Source organism: Phyllostomus discolor, chromosome 5, assembly GCF_004126475.2.
Source record: "Phyllostomus discolor isolate MPI-MPIP mPhyDis1 chromosome 5, mPhyDis1.pri.v3, whole genome shotgun sequence".
Lineage (NCBI taxonomy): Eukaryota > Metazoa > Chordata > Mammalia > Chiroptera > Phyllostomidae > Phyllostomus > Phyllostomus discolor.
Window position 1 is genome coordinate 69,725,585 of NC_040907.2, and position 19,590 is coordinate 69,745,174.

General features: G+C 36.3%; 1 protein-coding gene across 15 annotated transcripts in view; it reads right to left on the minus strand.

Annotated features, from left to right (window-relative positions):
* ZNF644 (zinc finger protein 644) overlaps window positions 1-19,590 on the minus strand; it is a 96,658-nt gene that overhangs the window by 60,540 nt on the left and 16,528 nt on the right. For 14 of the 15 annotated variants that reach the window (XM_036026398.1, XM_036026394.1, XM_036026408.1 and 11 more), the window contains one exon: window positions 10,504-10,564. The exons of the other annotated variant lie outside the window; for it this stretch is intronic. Coding sequence is in view for 5 of the 14 variants with exons in the window: in XM_036026408.1 (XP_035882301.1) it covers window positions 10,504-10,525 (22 nt within the window). In the remaining 9 variants the exon portion in view is untranslated. Of the gene's footprint in view, window positions 1-10,503; window positions 10,565-19,590 lie in introns of those variants that run through there. 15 annotated transcript variants of the gene reach the window in all.

The window sequence follows — 19,590 nt, forward strand, 5'->3', positions numbered from 1 at the left end:
ATCAGTCATGTGACAGGTAGGCCCACAGTGCTTAGCATGGCTAGAAAAACCTAAAAGGTCTCAAATACTTACTTTAATGGTTATCTCAAAAGAACAGCAGATGAGAGGTCAGAGAATTTAGGTTCTCATTATACCTGACCTCAAGCCATACTTTTATTATTTATGAAACTCATAGTCTTAACTGTAATATCATAATACATAAATTAATGATAAGCATGGACACTTTCACAGTATAATTCACTTCTTGGCGAGTTTACAATCAGAGTTGTTTCAAAAATTTGAAAACTCAGAAAAAGGGAACAGTTCAAGCAATAAATTTCTAAGCTTTATTGCTTAGAAATTTACCATAAAGTGTAAACTAAGCTTTATTGCTTAGAAAGTTTACCATAAAGTGTAAACTTTGGCACACTTAATAAATGTCAGTAATGTAGACAATATGGACATTTAAATAAGTGAAACTTAGAAAAAATGATTTCTGGAAACTAAAATTTAGTTCATACCCTGTCTGTCCCAGGTCATCCTACAATCAAAATTCTATTTCTTTTCTTTAGGGCCCAACTCAAACGTTACCGTCCTTCTACAAAACCTTTCCTGATCTCATCCTTCAAAATTCCCTCCTTGCTCCTACTATACTTCCCTTTACATACCTGACAGTATTATGTTTGTGACTCAACATAATTCATTATATAGCACAGAGATTTCTAATTATCAGTGAATACTTAACACAATGCATACTGTATAGAACAACAGGCTTTAATAAAGTCTTATTTAATACCTTGTTTTACTTAGCACCTTTATTTACACTTTAGACCTACCATAAAAGGTTCAACTATATAGCAACAGCAAAATTTTGGGTCTGACAGGGAAGTTTTATGGTTTTCTGTCACATACTGGAAGGATATTTCCCACTTAGCCTTTAATTTTTAAGTTGAAAACTACTTCAGATTTGGGTAGAAATTTTTATAAGTACAGGTATGACTGCCGGTCAAGATGGAGGTATAGGTAAGACATGCTTCACCTTCTTGCACAACCATAAGGATCACAACTAACCTCAAAAACAAAAAACACCTACAACTGACAGAAAATTGAACTGTAAGGAAGTTCAACCACCAAGGGTTTAAAGAAGCCATATTCATCCAGATAGGTAGGAGGGGCACAGACAGGGAGCTGGGGTAGAGAGGACACAGTGTGTGGGTGGAGAAGTGGAGGTGGCAGCTGGTGGAACAGGCAATCTTACATTCACATGTGGTACATAAAAGTCGGGAAGAACACCTTGGGAAAGACTGATCCCAGCACCAGAACAGACCACACAGTCCAGGGTTCTAGCACTGGGAAATGAAGCCTCATAACTTCTGGCTGTAAAAACCAGTGGGGGTTGGTGCAGTGGAAGAAACTGCCAGTCTCTTCGGAGGGTCTGTTTAAAGGGCCTGCATGGTCCTAGAATGTATGCAAACCCACCCACTCTGGGAACTACCACCAGGGCAGCAGCCAGAGGGCTGCCAGTCACATATGGGAATGGGGTGAAGTGACTGGAAACAGGGAGAATACCAAGCGAGCCTCCAGCAGCCAGGCAGTGGCATTCTCCCCTCCCTGACCCCTCCCTCACATAAAAAGCCACAAAGCGGTAAAGCGGGTTGCCTTGCCCTGGCAAGTACCTAAGGTTCCACCCCATAAAACTTACAAGTGTGCTGAGACAGGGAGTCAAAGCAGCTCTACCTAATAACACAGAAACAAACACAGGAAGGCTGCCAAATTGAGGAGACAAAGAGATATGGCCCAAATGAAAGAACAGGGGGAAAAAAAAGAACAGAAAAAGAACTAAGCAAAATGGAGACAGCCAACCTATCAGATGCAGAGCCCAAAACACTGGTAATCAGGATGCTCAGAGAAGTGATTGAGTATGATAAAAGCATAAGGGAAGAAATTAAGACTATACTAAGTGAAATAAAGAAAAATCTACAGGGAATCACCAGTGAAGGGAAGGAAGCTGGGATTCAAATCAACAATTTAGAACATAAGGAGGAAATAAAGTCAATCAGAACAGAAGAAAAAGAATTTTAAAAAAACGAGAAGACAATAAGACAACTCTGGGACATCTCCAAAAGTGCTAACATCTGAATAATAGGGATGCCAAAGGGAGAAGAGGAAGAGCAAGATATTGAAAACTTATTTGAAAAAATAATGAAAGAAAACTTCCATAATTCGGCAAAGGAATTAGATATACAGGTCCAAGAAGCACAGAGTCCCAAAGAAGACGGACCCGAAGAAGACCATATGAAGATACATGATAATTAAAATGCCAAAGGTTAAAAACAATGAGAGAATCTTAAAAGTAGTAAAAGAAAAGCAGAGAGTTACCAACAAAAGAATTCCCATAAGACTATCAGCCAATTTCTCAAAAGAAACTTTGTAGGCAAAAAGGGACTAAAAAAAGTATTCGAAAAGATGAAGAGCAATGACCTACAACCAAGATTACTCTAATCCAGTATAGCTATCATTTAGAATGGAAGGGGAGATAAAGTACTTCTCAGACAAGGTAAAGTTAAAAGACTTTATCATCACTAAACAATCATTACAAGAAATGATAAAGGGGCTTATTTAAGAAAAAGAAGATGAAAATATGAACATTAGGATAACAATAAACTCACAACTATCAACAACTGAATCTGAAAAACAAAAACAAAGTAAATAACTAGAACAGAAACAGAATCCTAGATTTGGAGATCACCTGGAAAGTTATCAGCAGGGAGGAGGAAGGGTGAGGATGGAAAGCAATCTATATGTTCAAAGAAATCCCTATTAAAATACCAATGACATATTTCATAGATTGAGAATATTTCAAAATTTATATGCAACCAAAAAAGACCCCACGTGGGCATAGCAATCTTGAGAAAGAAGAACAAAGTAGGAGGGATCACAATATCTGATATCAAACTATCTTACAAGGCCACTGTAATCAAAACAGTCTGGTATGGCATAAAAACAGACACATAGATCAACAGAATAGAACAGAGAGCCCAGAAATGAACCCATGCCTTTATGGTCAATTAATATTTGACAAAAGGGGCAGGAGCATACAATGGAATAATAATAGCCTTTTCAATAAATGGTTCTGGGAGAACTGAAATGGTACATGCAAAAAATGAAACTAGATCAACAACTTGTACCAAACACTAGAATAAACTCACAGTGGATAAAAGACTTAAAACATAAGCCATGACACCATAAAAAGTCCTAAAGGAAAACATAGGCAGTAAAATATCAGATATCCCATGCAGCAATATTTTTTGCCGATATATCCCTAAGGCAAGGGAAATCAAGGAAAGAATAAACAAATGGGACTACATCAAATTAAAAAGCTTGTGCATGGCTAACAAAAACATCATCAAAATGAAAAGGGAACCAACCATGTGGGAAAATATATTTGCCAATGATACCTCAGACAAGGAATTTATCTCCAAAATATATCAAGAACTCATATATATGACTCAACATCAGGATGACAAATAATCCAGTTGAAAAATGGGCAAAAGACCTGAACAGACACTTCTCCAGAGGACATACAGAGAGCCCATGGACATAAGAAAGAATACTCAACATCACTACCCATCAGAGAGATGCAAATTAAAACCACAATAAGATACCATCTCACACCTGTCAGAATAGCCATCATTAATAAAACAACATGTGCTGGCAAGGTTGTGGAGAGAAGGGAACCCTAGTGCACTGTTGGTGGGAATGCACACTGGTGTAGCCACTGTGGAAAACAGTATGGAATTTCCTCAGAAATCTAAAAATGGAACTGCCTTTTTATCCAGCAATTCCACTGCTGGGAATGTACCCTAAGAATCCTGAAACATCAATGCAAAAGAACCTATGCACTCCAATGTTTATAACAGTACTATTTACAATAACCAAGTTTTGGAAACAGCCTAAGTACCCATCAGTAAATGAGCGGCTCAAAAAAACTGTGGTACATTTACACAATGGAATACTATGCAGCAGAAAGAAGGAACTCCTACCTTTCACAACAGCATGGATAGAACTGGAGAGTATTATGCCAAGTAAAATAAACCAAGTGACAAAAGATAAATACCATATGATCTCACCTATAAGAGGAACCTAATGAACAAAACAAAACAAAAAATAAGCAAAATAGAACCAGGGTCATGGAAACAAGAACAGAGTGATGGGAACCAGAGGGGAGTGGGGAGGGACATATTGCAGGAAAGAAAAGGAAGGGTCAAGTCAAAGAACAGGTATAAATGACCCATGGACATGGACAACAGAGTGGGATTGACTGTGGGAACAGGTCGTGGGCGGGACAGGAGAGAGCAAAGGGGTAAAATTGGGACAACTGTAATAAACAATGATTAAAATAAAGAAAAACTTTACTTACAGCTTGGAGCATGTAATTATTTGGAAAGAATAATTAAAAAAAGAGTAAGTATAGGCATGGATGAAGCTTTCTATGAAAAAATTACATTGACCACTCAGCTTAAAAACTTATCAATGCAGCCTACCTAAGCCTCTCAACAAATGAAACACAGTGAAACCAAGGATGAGTTTTAAGAAAGACCAAGAGAAATACAAACATATCTAGGAGTAAAGGCATCACACAGGAAATACTGTTCAAAAAAAAGATAAGCCCCAAAGAAGGTAATATCTTAACCTTTAAAAATAACTCAGAGAGCCCTGGCTGGTGTAACTCAGTGGACTGAGCACAGGTCTGCAAACCAAACGGTCGCGGGTTTGATTCCCAGTCATGGCACATGCCTGGGTTGCAGGCCAGGTCCTCAGCAGGGGGTGCGTGAGAGGCAACCACACATTGATGTTTCTCTCCCTCTTTCCTTCCTTTCCCCTCTCTCTAAAAGTAAATAAATAAAATCTTAAAAAAAAAATAACTCAGAGAAAACTATTGTATGTTAAGGATTTTTTGCCTCTCTTCTTTCTGACCTTAAATTTAGTAGTTTCTAGAATTAAAGAATTTGAAAAAAGGCATTCATTGACTTAAAGCTGGATCTGAGACTAATAATTACATCTTACCATACATGCTAAAGGCAGCAAAAACATAACCACAAAGAAACAAAGTTTTCTAATGTTTTAGCTGCAAGAGAAAAGAGAATCAAATGGCATACTGTTTGTTAATCCAGATGTAATAAATCTAATAGGTACTTAATAATGACTTTTATTTTCATTTTACTTACAGACTATGCTAACATTAGTTTATGGCAAATTATAAAGAAATTCTTTGCCCTAGCCAGTGCAGCTCAGTTAGTTGGGCATCATCCTGCAGAGTTTGATTCCTGGTCAGGGCACATGCCTAGGTTGTGGGTTCAGTCCAGGTTGGGGTATATACGAAAAAGGCAACCAATCAATGTTTCTCTCTCACATCATTGTTTCTCTCCCTCCCTTTCTTCTTCCCCTCCCTTCTCTGTATAATCAGTAAGTATATCCTTTGGTGAAGATAAAAAATAAATAATAAGAAATTCATCATTAGGAAATATTTATCCTAAATAAAAAGTATAAGGGAATAAAAAAGACTACTTGCTCAAACATAAGCATATGTGACTTTTATTAAAACCTGGTTATTCAGTATTAATAACTGAATGTAATACATAAATCATGAAGGTATGTATGTTAATTGATGGATTTACCAATGAAGCAACATCTTTGCAAGTTACATATTCTCCAAAGAAATTAATTTATGATGAAAGTGACATTTCAAACTTTTGAGGAATATCACAATTAAAGAAATGCACAAATACCACTTTTCACTAATTAGATTGGCAATAATTAAAACACAAGTTACCATTTAGCACAGCATTGGGAAAACAGATATTCTCAGGAACTGCTAATAAGAATGCTATGGTACAATCTCCTTGTAATTTTGCAATATGTATCAGAAATTAAAGGGCACATATAGAGTGACCCAGTGGTCCACTGCTATGAATTATCCTACACACTCTCACACAATCCCAATGATAGAATCAAGAATATTTATTGTAGTATTGCTTATACAAGCAAAAAACCAAGAAGTGTCCACCAATAATAAAAGTTACATTATACCTAAGGTATACATGAAAGAATGATCAAGATATATCAGTAAATGTAGAAAGAAACATGAAGAATACATACAAGCTATTTTTGATAACTTATACAGAGCACAGTGTTGGGAGAGAAGAGAGTTTTACCTCTTATTTTAAACATTTCTGTACTATTTGTTCACACATATAAGAAAATGTGACATTTATTTAAAATTACAATTTTGAAAATACTAAATGTTGCTTGGCAATATACTTGAAAACAGTCAGATGTATGCTGTGCAATGTCAACAAGAATGAAAAACAAATACGTTTACTAATTAAAGGGTGTTTTTCACATTACAACAAAGAGAAGCACATTACAATGCTACTAAAGACAGTGAAGCACAGAGGAGTTAATTTGGAAAGTAAGAAAATTAAGCTAATATAAGACACTTTCATGAAGAACTTCCAATCCTTGGATTTAGGGATTCCTCAAAATGGAAATGCTTAGCAGCAGCTCACTACAATATTCAAGCACAAAATGAGGAGAAAGTGTGAAACTGAGGTATTCTATCAGCCTGTGAGAGGGAAAAAAAACCTAGTCTAAAATCTTTTAAAGACCTTAAGTCAAGCAAATGTAAGGTTAAATTTTTCTAAATACTCAAATTTTACCAACAAAAAACTAAACAATTAACATCCAGGATAAAATAAAAGAAATAAATGAGGTTCTACATTCAATGAAAGTCTGTGTCTAAGAAAATCCTTGTGGGGAGGTAGAGGAACAGCATGACATGGGGTCAATGTCCAACTCTGTGTTCAACCTCTATGGCAGAAGCTGCAGACCAAAAGCAACAAATTGATCCCAGTGGGAAAGAACCTGTCCTTGCTTTGGACTTGCTAGAAGGCAATCAAGCTTCAGGCATAAAACCCCCCCAGGTAACTACAATAGCCAACACAACTAGCTGAATTTCGAATATGAAAGAAAACTGGTATGAAATGCTTTCAAGTTTTTAAAAAGTTTCATTTCTTATGAAATTGTAAGGGGGACAGATAAATGGTAATGGAAGGACACTTAACTTGGGGTGGTAAACACACAACACAATACACAGATGATGTGTTACACAAGGGTACACCTGAAACCTATATGATTTTATTAACCCATGTTACCCCAATAAATACAAAAAGTAAAAAAAGGAGAAAATATATTGTTTATGTATATTACAGATCTGCAATGATAAAACAAACTTTTTAAAAAAACCTTTTCAGTAAACAGCAAGTTTCCTAAGCTACAGGAGTTAAAAATATTATCACAATTCTAGGCCATAATGTAATTTCTTCCTCCACTCCCAACAGATTTTTACCCTGAGAAAAATAAGTAAAAGTTTTCTTTACTTCTTACAGATGGGATAAGTCTTTCCAATCTTCTCCGTGGATTAAAATCTTCTGATAATCTTCAGAGAAATAACTAGTACAAACTCACAAAGGGAATAATATTAGTGACAAACACTCTAATTTCCTTAACATGGATCAATGCCTTCATTTGGAAAGCATAATCAAAATCAACAATGACTAGGTATTTTATTCCAACTGGACTGAAAGAAGACTTGGGAATATTTTATTTCTCTTCCCAAAATGTCTATAATGCTATCTTTGTATTGCTTTCATAGACGCCTTCCTATAGCCAACAGCAACTGAATTATTAATGCCCCCATCCCATTCCAGCAAATATTCTGAATATCCATTTGTCTGAAGAGATACCTCCATTCACTGTTCTATGTCTAACAAACATTCACTAAGTACTGTGCTGAGATAAATAAGGTGTGGATGGTGTCTACCTTCAAAGAGTTCACAGCCTAGTAAAGAAAGCAGACTACTGCAGTATAGGCAGGCCTGGCTCAAAGGACAAGATAATGCTTGAGATGGATCATGTTAGGAGATAAGCTGACAAGGAGGGACAATTGAGCAACTGAGGAGGTAAGGGGCTGGAGAAGACTGACAACATATACTTAGGACTAAAACTAGGAATATAAACATCCTATATTGTTTACTTAATGCTAAGCATTCTGAAATAGCTATAGTGAGACCATTGTATACCATGTTATAGAACTTACATTTTATTACTATTGTGCAGGTGATGGAGAAAAATGAAAGGGACATCTAGAGGAAGGAAAGCAGTGTAGAATGTTGGCAAGTGAGGTCAGAGACTCAGAGAGCCCAATAAACAAAATTATAAACAGAGTGCATGAAAAATTTGCAGGATGTTCACACAATGGGATGTTACTGCTCAAGTAGCTCAGCTGCTTAGAGCATAGCCTGGATATGCTAAATTGGCAGGTTCAGTACCCAGCTAAGGGTGCCTACAAGAAGCAACCAATGAATGCATAAATAAGGCTGAAACAACAAATCAATGTTTCTCTTTCTCTCTAAAATCAAGTAAAAAATAATGAACTACTGATACAACAACATGAAGGAAACTCAAAAACATTATGTTGAATAAAAAACAGGTACAAAAGAGTACATTATATACACAAAATTCAAGGCAAAACTAAGCTCTGCTGATAGAATACAGGATGATGCTTACCTCAGGAGGAGAGGCTATTGGACTGCAAAGGGAAGAATAAGAGAAACTTTCTGGGGCAGTAAGAACATTCTGCATCTTGATCTGGATGGAGGTTATACATGTAAACACATATGTAAAAACTCATTCAGCTCTATATTTTAAATTTTCCACATTTTACCACACACACATTAGAACTTAATAAAAAAGAAAAGTTCATATATAATTGTGGTGGGATAAAAGTAAATTAAACTAGTGTCACCTCATGAGTAATATCTAACCTGTAAGAAATCAAAATAAAAGTTCTAATAGACACTGTATATTCAACTAGCAAACAAAATCCCTGTAAGACCTTAAGTCCAAAAGTCTAACTGCTTCTCTCCTTCAGGAAGATATACAAATGTTCCTTATAATGCTATGAAAATCAAGTGCTCTTCCTAAATAAAAAGAAACAGCTCCCTAGTAGCCAAAAAAACCCCCAAAATTTTCTACACCACAGTACCTACCTTATAGGAAATATGAAGATTAATAATGCACAAGAAGCACTTAACATGACATAGAGACAAGAAATACTCTTCAAAAAACCATTATTATATCATAGTAATAAAGGGAAAACTGCTCAAATTACACCCAAACCACTTATTGAGACTACAATATTTAACTGCACATTACTCAATCATAGCACTTAACTAGCCTTTTTTTTTTAACTGTGAGATCAAGAAGTTTCTGACAGTTGAATCATCTGGTTAGATTAGAAAAGGATAAAGTTAAGTGCAATTTTATCAAAGTATTCTTCTTTGTATATCCTGAAGCTATGCTCATTACCAATAGACAGTAAATGTATACATATTTTTTAACATTTCAACAGCTGATATTATTAAAAAGCATTCTTTCACATACCAGACCAAAAGTACATAGCCACAATTCAACTTTCTGAAAGTCAACAGCCTTAAGAAATTAAAGCAAATCAGAATGCTAAATTAGAAAAATCATTCAGCAGAGGTATCAGCAAGGAAAATATTTTAAGAATCATTTATAATTCTAAACATCGTATTAAAAAGTAACAATTGGGATATTTTAACCAACTTGTGGCAGTGCTTTATTCACAGAAATAGAAAGTAAAATTCACAAAAGCAAAGACTACTCAAGTACTATAACCCACAAGAGAACACTGAAGCAACGTAACAAGTCTCTTACTAAATTTGGTTTTCTTTTCTCTTTAATTTTTTAAATATTTTATTTATTTATTTTTTAGAGGGAGGGGAAGGAAAGGAGAAAGAGAGGTAGAGAAACATCAATGTGTGGTTGCTTCTCACGCATCCCCCACTTGGGACCCAGCTGCAACCCAGGCATGTGCCCTGACTGGGAATCAAACCAGTGACCCCCTGGTTCCCAGGCCCATGCTCAATCCACTGAGCCACACCAGCCAGGACTCTTTTTTATTTTTTTAAGATTTTATTTATTTATTTTTAGGGAAAGAGGAAGGAAGGGAGAAAGATGGAGAGAAAAATCAATGTGTGGTTGCCTCTCACGCACCCCCTACTGTGCAACCCAGGTATGTGCCCTGACTGGGAACTGAAATGGCAATCCTTTGGTTCACAGGCCAACAATCAATTCACTAAGCCTCACTGGCCAGGGCATGCATTTGGTTTTCTAATATGTTTTACAATTAATGGAAACCACACACTTGAATTATAAAGCTCAATATAAAAAAAGGAAAAGAACTTAGTTCCACAATTTGGTAGTTGTAGTTTTTTCCCACCAAATCAACTGGATGAAATGCATCAAAAAGTTGATTCTTCGTATTTCAAAATCTTATTAAAAAACTCACTGATTCTGGACTTGAAGGCAGATTTTTAAAACAAATATTTGTATTGCTCCTACTTTGACATGTAATATTTTAAAAAGTATTCTACTTACCTAGATTTTGTCTTATTAACATCTTGCTGCAAGAACACCCTCATTCGAGATTAAATCAAACCTGAAAGAATACAGGCAAAACCATCATTTAGTTTTTTGCTTCATGTATGAATAAGTACATCTATGACACAAAATGCTTTTAAATGAAAAACTGCAAATCAATTTTTTTCTTGATAAGACATGTCTGAAAAACTGTTCAACAAAAACATGATTATTTTAACTTTTGGGAAACTTGCTAAGTATCTTTTTACTTTCAGAAAGAATAATTTATTCAAATGAGAAATTAGCTTTCTAGTTCTCTTCAGGAAAATTTTACAAAACATGTTTTCATTAACTTCAGTAGCGTGGCAATAGGTGTAATTAAAATCAGGATTTATTTATAAGACACACTTCTCTCTAACTGAATGTTTACCTAATACTATTATTTGTCTGTCAAAAAAATATGCCAAAAAAGGCCAAAAAAAAAGTTGAAGAAAAAATACAGAATGAGACGGTATAAAAGTACACACTAATAGTAGCCATAATAACAGCTAACATTGATTAAATACTTTACTAAATGCCAGGAATCATTATTATACAGAATGGCATATATTGACACTCTCCTACTTCCTCAATTTAATATTCAATCTAGTATATGTAATCTGTACACCAACACTCCACTGAAAATGTACTTGTCAGAAAATCTACTTACCTCTAATTGTATCACATTCTATAAATTTTGAAAATGCAGTATGTCCTACCCTGAACTCTACATATCTCCTTCCCCTACCTGTAATAGATTGTTACTATTCTGAATTCTTACTCTCTAAAGACGGCACCAGCATACCTACTGCCTGCTGTTCATACCTAGATTACTATAGCTGCTATTTCTAGACTATCATCTCAAAATCATCCCTCCCAGAACTATCAGGTTGAGAAAAAATTCATTTAGTTTTTTCCATAAAATAGAAGACACATTTTTCATTGTCATCAATAACATTACTGATTTGGATATTTTGAGTATGTCGGCTATCTCCCATGTGGTATAACGCTGATTGTTCTCAGTTAACGTCACAATTTGATCGCTATTAACTTGAACTGGTCTGCCCAACCACTGGAGTATCACTCAGCAAGAAATCTCCAGCAGAAACCTCACAAACCACTTTTGATATGTTCGAGCAGTCCCAGCACCTTTTCCTACACTACACAAATCTTTTTTTTATTTCAGTTGCATTTTTACCTTTCTTGAAATAAAGCACAATATGTTGAAAATGTTGTGTATTTTCTTCCATCTTCAATATTAAAATGGCTATACAAAAATTCACCAATTTTAGTTAAGTTTTTGTAATGCACAGATATGACAGCTACCATAGTGCAATCTAACGAAATTATTCTGAATGAAGTTAAAGACGATGTGCTATTAGAGCCACTGTACAGAAAAAAACCCTTTTTAGCCAATCCAAGATGCCACATGTATGCTTCAAGTCCTTCAATAAAATCATCAATGATCTCATTTCTATCTGTCTATCCCTAATCACATTTACTACATGTTTCTACTATACCAGACTTCTTCAACTCCCAGAACAACCCCCATGCTCAGCTTTCATGCCTTTTCACAAGGTCAACTATAGCTACCTTCTGTCTCTTTAACTTTGCTAGCACCTTTTTAGTAATTTTTCAATATTTAGCTTAGTCACCCTGACAGATCCTTCTTTAATTTCTTCAGCTGCATAAACTTGTGTTTCTCAAATGCTATCGCAACTAGTGATAGCTCTGTATCAACCCCATCTGTTTGTGTATATTCTGAACTACAGTGTGGCCAAGAATTCATTTATCTCATTTTGGCACTTTCACTGGATGTGCACATCATAAAGGTGTAACAATGTAGGCTGCATGAAAGACTACGGAAATTTTGTGTTGTATCCCAAAATGCTCACAGGAATATATATTTTTAAAAAGTAAAAAATCAGGCTAAACAGTTTAATTCAGAGGACTTCCGGCAAGATGGAGGCATAGGTGGACCCACCATACCTCCACCCACAACCAAGATTAGAACAACAACAATTTAGAGGCAGAATAACACCCAGAACTGACAGAGAATTTATCTCAACGGAAGTCGGACAGCCAAGAAGTTGAAGTAGACCCGTTCATCCAGACCAGTAGTAGGGGCTGAGAGGAGGAGTGGGCGTGGGCCGCAGAGCGTGGAGATCGGGGAGAACTGGACACCTAAGGCACCAGGAGCGCGTAAGCCTTCCAGGATGTGCAAGATTGCAGCGGTGGACGCTGAGTATGCAAGCAGCAGCTGGCGGACCCAGTGAGGTGGCACTGTGGACGAGGGCAGGGCACGCAACACAGGATCCCAGAGAAGGGACTGAGATCCCAGGAGAATGGAACTACCACCATTGTTCCCTCCTGCTCCTGCTCCCGCCCCTGCCCCCACATACAACGTCACAATCTAGCGACTGGGGTGCCCAGCCCAGGTGAACACCTAAGGCTCGCCCCTCACTGTAACAGGAGCAACCAGACCAAAAAAAAAAGAGAGAGTGAGGTATGTCTCAAACAGATCAATGCCCCAGGACTCATCCTTTTGAGCAACCAAGAGATAGCCAATCTATCAGATGCACAGTTCAAAACACTGGTGATCAGGAAGCTCACAGAATTGGTTGATTTTGGGCACAAATTACATGAAAAAATGAAGGTTACCATAAAAGAGATGAAGGAACATGCTCGGAGAACCAATAGGGATGGGAAGGAAACTGGGACACAAAACAATAGAGTGGACCAGAAGGAAGCAAGAAACAACCAAGCAGGAAAGCATGAAGAAATAAGAATTCAAAAAAACAAGGAGAAGCTTAGGAACCTCCAGGACATCTTTAAACGTTCCAACATCTGAATTATAGGGGTACCAGAAGGGGAAGAGGAAAAGCAACAGATTGAGCACATATTTAAACAAGTAATAAAGGAGAACTTCCCCATTCTGGCAAAGGAAATAGACTTCCAAGAAATCCAGGAAGCCCAGAGAGCCCCAAAGAAGTTGGACCCAAGAAGAAACACACCAAGGCACATCATATTTACATTAGCCAAAGTAAAAATGAAGGAGAGAATCCTAGAAGCAGCAGGAGATAAGGGGACAGTAACCTACAAAGGAGTTCCCATCAGAATGTCAGCTGATTTCTCAAAAGAGACCTTACAGGCAAGAAGGGGCTGGAAAGAAATATTCCAAGTCATGAAAGACAAGGACCTACATCCCAGATTGCTCTATCCAGCAAAGCTCTCATTTAGAATGGAAGGGCAGATAAAGTGCTTCTCAGATAAGGTCAAGTTAAAGGAGTTCATCATCACCAAGCCCTTATTTTATGAAATGTCAAAGGGACTTACCTAAGAAAAGAAGAGAAAGAAAAAACATGTATAGTAAAAGGACAGCAAACTCACAATTATTAACAACCACACCTAAAGCAAAACCAAAAGAAACTAAGCAAACAACTGGAACAGGAACAGAACCACAGAAATGGAGACCACATAGAGGGTTAGCAACAGGGGAGTGGGAGGAGGGGGGGGGGGAAAGTACAGAGAATAAGTAGCATAGAATGTAGGTTGAAAATAGATAGGGGGAGGGTAAGAATAGTATGGGAAATATAGAAGCTAAAGAACTTATAAGTATGACACATGGACATGACTAAAGGGGGGGATATGGGTGGGAGAGGGTGTACACGGTGGAGGGGAGTGAAGGGGGGAAAATGGGACAACTGTAATACCATAATTAATAAAATATATTTAAAAAATCTCAATCCTCAAAATTTCATTAAGGTAACCCCGGACTGCTGGAAACCTCAGGTGTGGCATAAGCAAAGAAAAACTATTGCTGCAAAAAAAAAAAAAAAAAAAGTTGTATCACCATAGGGCTCAGAGGTTAGGTCTGGAAAAGCAGCTGGAAATTTAAATGGAGATAGCATGGCAGCAAAAGACACAGAGGAGTGAAAAAAAATTCTCAGTATAAACTTTGCCCAAATCACTGGATGACTGATAAACTATGTATGCATGGAAAAGAACTAAAGGGGTTTAAAGGGGAAAAGTTGGCAAAGGCCAGAGAAAAAGCTACACCTGAAAAATGGAGCTGTTCTGAGTTTGGTGCTTTTTCAATAGGGTGCATTCAACTGTGCAGTTTGGGCAGCAGGAAGCTAAAGCCCTACAAGGCTGAAGTGTCAGAACCCAAGCACAAAAGAACAGTTGGTAATTAGTAGAATCCCCCAAAGCATGAAAATCACAGGGAAAGATTCAAATTCTGACTATAAACTTCACCCAATAATTCTCAAAGAAACATTAGCAACCCAGAGTCACCAAAACATATTCACAATATCCAGTTTTCAAACAAAAGTTATAATATCCAAAAAACAAACAAACCAAAAACCCCACAAAACAGGAAAATCTAATCCATACTCATGGAAAAAAAAGGCAATGGAAAATGATTTTGAGTACCTTGGATGTTGGAGTTAGCATATGAGAAATTCAAAGCAGCTATTTTAAGTATGTTATTAAAATTTTAAATATATATTCAAAGTATTGATAGAAACTTTATATAAAAAGGAAAAACTGAAAAATTAACTAAAATAAAAAATTAACAAGAAGGGTGTGATAACAGATGGCAGAAGAAAGAACTGGTAAGCTTTGAAACAAGGCAATAATACTATCCAAACCAAAAAAACAAAGTGAAGAGACTGGAGAAAATTGAAGAATTTCAGAGACCAGTAGGCCAATCTCAGGTAGTCTAACATAGATGTAACCCATTCAACACAGATAGAAGGGCAGAAGAGTGAAAAAGGTACAAAATATTTTTTGTTAAAGAAATAATAGCCAAAATATCTCAACTCTGGTACAGAATATTAATTTACAGATCCAAGAATGTCAACAAACCCAAGCAGGATAACCACAAACAACCACTTCTATATGCATATTTTATTCAAGCTGTTAAAGGCCAAAGAGAAAATCTTGAGAGCGGCCAGAGAAAAGGGAATGGTTCCATATGGGAAGTGACAATACAAGTAATGGCTGACTCATCATCAGAAAATAGTGGAGATACTGGAACATGATCTCTATCTGGTGATACTACCCTTAAAAAATGAAAGTGAAAAAAAGGATATTTTCAGATAAACAAAAATTAGACTTGTGGCAGCAGACAAAACAGTGTTAAAAAAAAGGTAGTGGAATATAAGAAGTAATTAAAATAAAAATACTTAATCTAAAAAATGGCAAGAAAGGTGAGAAAAAGAATACAAAATCAGAATAAATAGAAAGCACATAAGATCATTCATTTAATCCCCAATGCATCTCAGTAATTATATGAAATTTAAACAAACTTTGTTATAATTAAAAGGCAAGGAAGTATTAGATGGGACTGAAAGTAAAACCATATGGTATATATACAATATACAAAACAGCTCTAAAACATAAAGGCACAGAAAATTTTAAATAAAAGTTTGGGTTCCTTGAAAAAGGAACCACAAACCCTAGCTATAAGAGGGCTGTAGTTATGTTATTATTGATCAAGGCAGACTTCAAAACAAAAGGCATTCCCAAATATAATGAAAACAATAATGATAAAAGATTCAACTCTTCTGAAACATAAAACAATTGTAAATTTGTGTGCCCCAATATCACAGATTCATTCATATATATAGCAAAAATGGACAGCAACACAAGAAAGACAAATCCGTAACAACAGAAAATTTTTAAAGATCTCTCCAATTAAACCAACATGCAGAAATGGGTGGGGATGTAGAAATTTTAAACATGGTTAACAAAACTGACTTAACTTCTGTTAAGTTGTTACATACAACTATTGTACCCAAAAAACTGCAGAATATATATTCTTTTCAAATACACACAAATATTTATAAAACCTGGCTAATAAAAATTAAAAAGTACAATCACATTTGGAATCAGGGAAATGGAAAATAAAACAACTATGAGATACCAGTACGCACCCTCTAGAATGTCTAAAAGACTAACAATACAAAGTGCTGGTAAAGATGAAGTATGAAAATAACTGTATTGATGATGCTGTTAAAAACACTTCATGAAAAAATTCGGAATATCTTCTGAAATCCATCATAGATCCACTCTAACTCCTAGATATTTACTAAATATAAATATGTGCACTAGGAGACAGGTACAAGAACATGCATAGCAGCATTACTTTTTAAAAACTTTTAAAAGATTTTATGTATTTTTTTAAGAGAGAAAAAGGTAGGGAGAGAAACATCAACTGGTTGCTTCTCCAGTACATCCCGACTGGGGAGGGAACTGGCAACCTTTTGCTTTGTGGGACAACGACGCTCAACCGAGTCACACCCATCAGAACCAGAGCAGTATTCATAAATGCCTAAAACTGTTAATACCCCAAATTTCCATCAAGAAAATAACAGTGGGATATTCCAATAATATACCGTGTAGCAATGATTGTGAAAGAACTACAGTTATTTATGCAACAACAGAGATGAATACCCAACAATGCTGAAAGTAAGATCCATTTATATAAATTTCATTGACAGGAAACATATATCTAGGTCAAAAATGTATTTTAGATGATAAAAATATAAAACAAAATAAAAAGACTGCCATAAAAGTAGGACAGTAGTTTCTCCTAAAAAAAAGAGGTGTGGCTGGGAGGGGGCTTCACTCTAGGTTCTGGCAAGGTTTTAATTCCTGATTAGATGATTAATCAGGTAAGCACTTTTGAATACTTCAAAGTTGTATATTCTTCCTATGCGTTATTCTAAGTATTTTTTTCCACAGTAAAAATGTTTCAAAACTAAACGTATAGACTTTTGTAAGGTTTTGAATTTCTTCTAAATGAGGCATTGGCATTATAGCATTGTTTTTATTTTAAAGTTATATACACACACATTTTAAAATCAAATAAAACTTGTGATGAAAAACAGTACCTCCACCCCCACCCCCCATTTCTAATCAGTATACTTCTATACTGGTATTTAAGTTCTTAACTTAGAAAATAAATAAATATATATATAAAAATAAATAAATTCTTCACTTTGGATCTGATTGCTTCATTTTGGATCTGATATATGAAAATGCCTTAACTCTTTTATATCCCTCTGTAACTTCCCCAACTTATACCAAAGCCCCACATGAGGATGGCTAGCTAATTTTTTACACAAAACTGCAAAAGTAATTCAATGGAAAGAAAAGTCTTTTCAACACTTGGCGCAGGAGCAACTGGCTATACATAGTGGGGAAAAAAATACTGACCAAAATCTCACACACTATACCAATATTATTAATTCAAAATAGATTATAGGTTTAAATGTAAAACTGTTAATCTTGCAGAAAAGAAAAATCAGGATCTAGAGCTAGAAAAAAAGAGTTCTTTGAAATAACACCAACAGCATGATCCAGAAAAGGAAAAATTTGATAAATAAACTTCATCAAAAGCTGAAGGAGTTTGTTACCACCAGACCAGTATCATAACAAATGGAGGAAGAGGGAAAGGAAAGAAGAGGTAGAGGAAAAAGAGGAAGAGGAAAAGGAGGAAGGAGAAGAATGTGAATAAGAAGAATGAGGAGGAGGAGAAAAACAGAGGAACATATTTTAAAAAATAAAGTGGCAATAAATACACATATATCAATAATCACTTGAAATGTAAATGGCCTAAATGTTCCAATCAAAAGACAGAGTCGCTGCTGAATGGATAAGAAAACAAGACCCATACATATGCTGTCTTCAGGAGACCCACTTCAGAACAAAACATCACACAGACTAAAAGTAAAGGGATAAAAATCTTTTACTCTGTCAAAGAAACTGTAAAGAGGATTAGAAAATGAAAGATTTGAAAAAATTTGCAAACTGTATGTATAACAAAAGGCTAGTATCTAAAATATTTTTTAAAAACCTTAAAACTCAACAGTAAGACACAGCAAAAATATCAAAATGAGGACATTTGAAAATTGCCTCCTCTATAAAATCAAAAAGAACACTGGCAAAAATAGCCAGTCAACTTTTCCAAACTCTAAAAATTATTCAAAGGCTTGCAGCAATCTGGGGAGAGCCTACCCAAGAAAGAGAGCGAAATCTTGGTGAGTGCAGCAAACTTTGTGGCATTTTATTTTGTCCTATTCCCATCCTCCAACCCCAGTTCCACAGTAGTTTAGAAAGCCAAGATTCTGACTTCCTGTGTGCTGGGTGGCTTCCTGCCGAGTTCCCAACTGTCACTCTTTTTCACTGCCTGCCGCAGTCATCATGGTTTGCATGCATGCTCCTGCCCTGGGAAGCACGTGTCCCAGTTGGCTCTGCCCTACTGTCCCAGCATCCCCACCTGGCTGAAGCTGACCTTTAGGAGATAAATGAGCAGGTCTAGAAACTGGCCAGGAAGTGCTTAACTCTCTCACAGATGGGTGTAATTCTTAGAGACTGACATGGTATTTCATAAGTATGTGAACAGGAAATACAAGAATTCTCAAGTCCAAAGGACTTGCTCCTGATCTTCCAGAGGCTCTCTAACCATTTAATTAAGAAAGTTGTTCCTGATCAAAGCATCCTGAAATAGAAAGGATAAGAATAGGTAATTCCCTCTGATTTGATAGAGACCTGTATTCACCAGTTTGGGCTTCATATTATAAGACCAAATGAGTCCCCCCCATCCCCAAATGGAAACACAAATCATCCACAGCTTCTGCCCTGGTTGCGTAAAATGTCTACACACTCAAGCAATAAAATCTTTGTTTAACTAGGGGTAAAAAAAGCCAACACTCTACAAGTCCTGTGAAAACCAGCAGCCTGGCAGCCACTTGAGGTGTGGAAGCTCTTTTACTACCCCATTCCCCAAGGACTGTCATTATTTGACAAATTTAGTAGTGTCACAGAAGCCCCTACACCCAAACCTATACTAATTTGACCTGACTCAGAACTTAACCAGTGCAAAAATTCTTTTTCCTAAAGATGTTTGTCAAAAACAATCAGAGAAGCCCTGGCTGGTGTGGCTCAGTGGATTGAGCATGGACCTGGAAACCAGGGGGTCGCCAGTTCAATTCCAGTCAGGGCACATGCCTGGGTTGTGGGCCAGGTGCCCAGTAGGGGGCGCTGTGAGAGGCAATC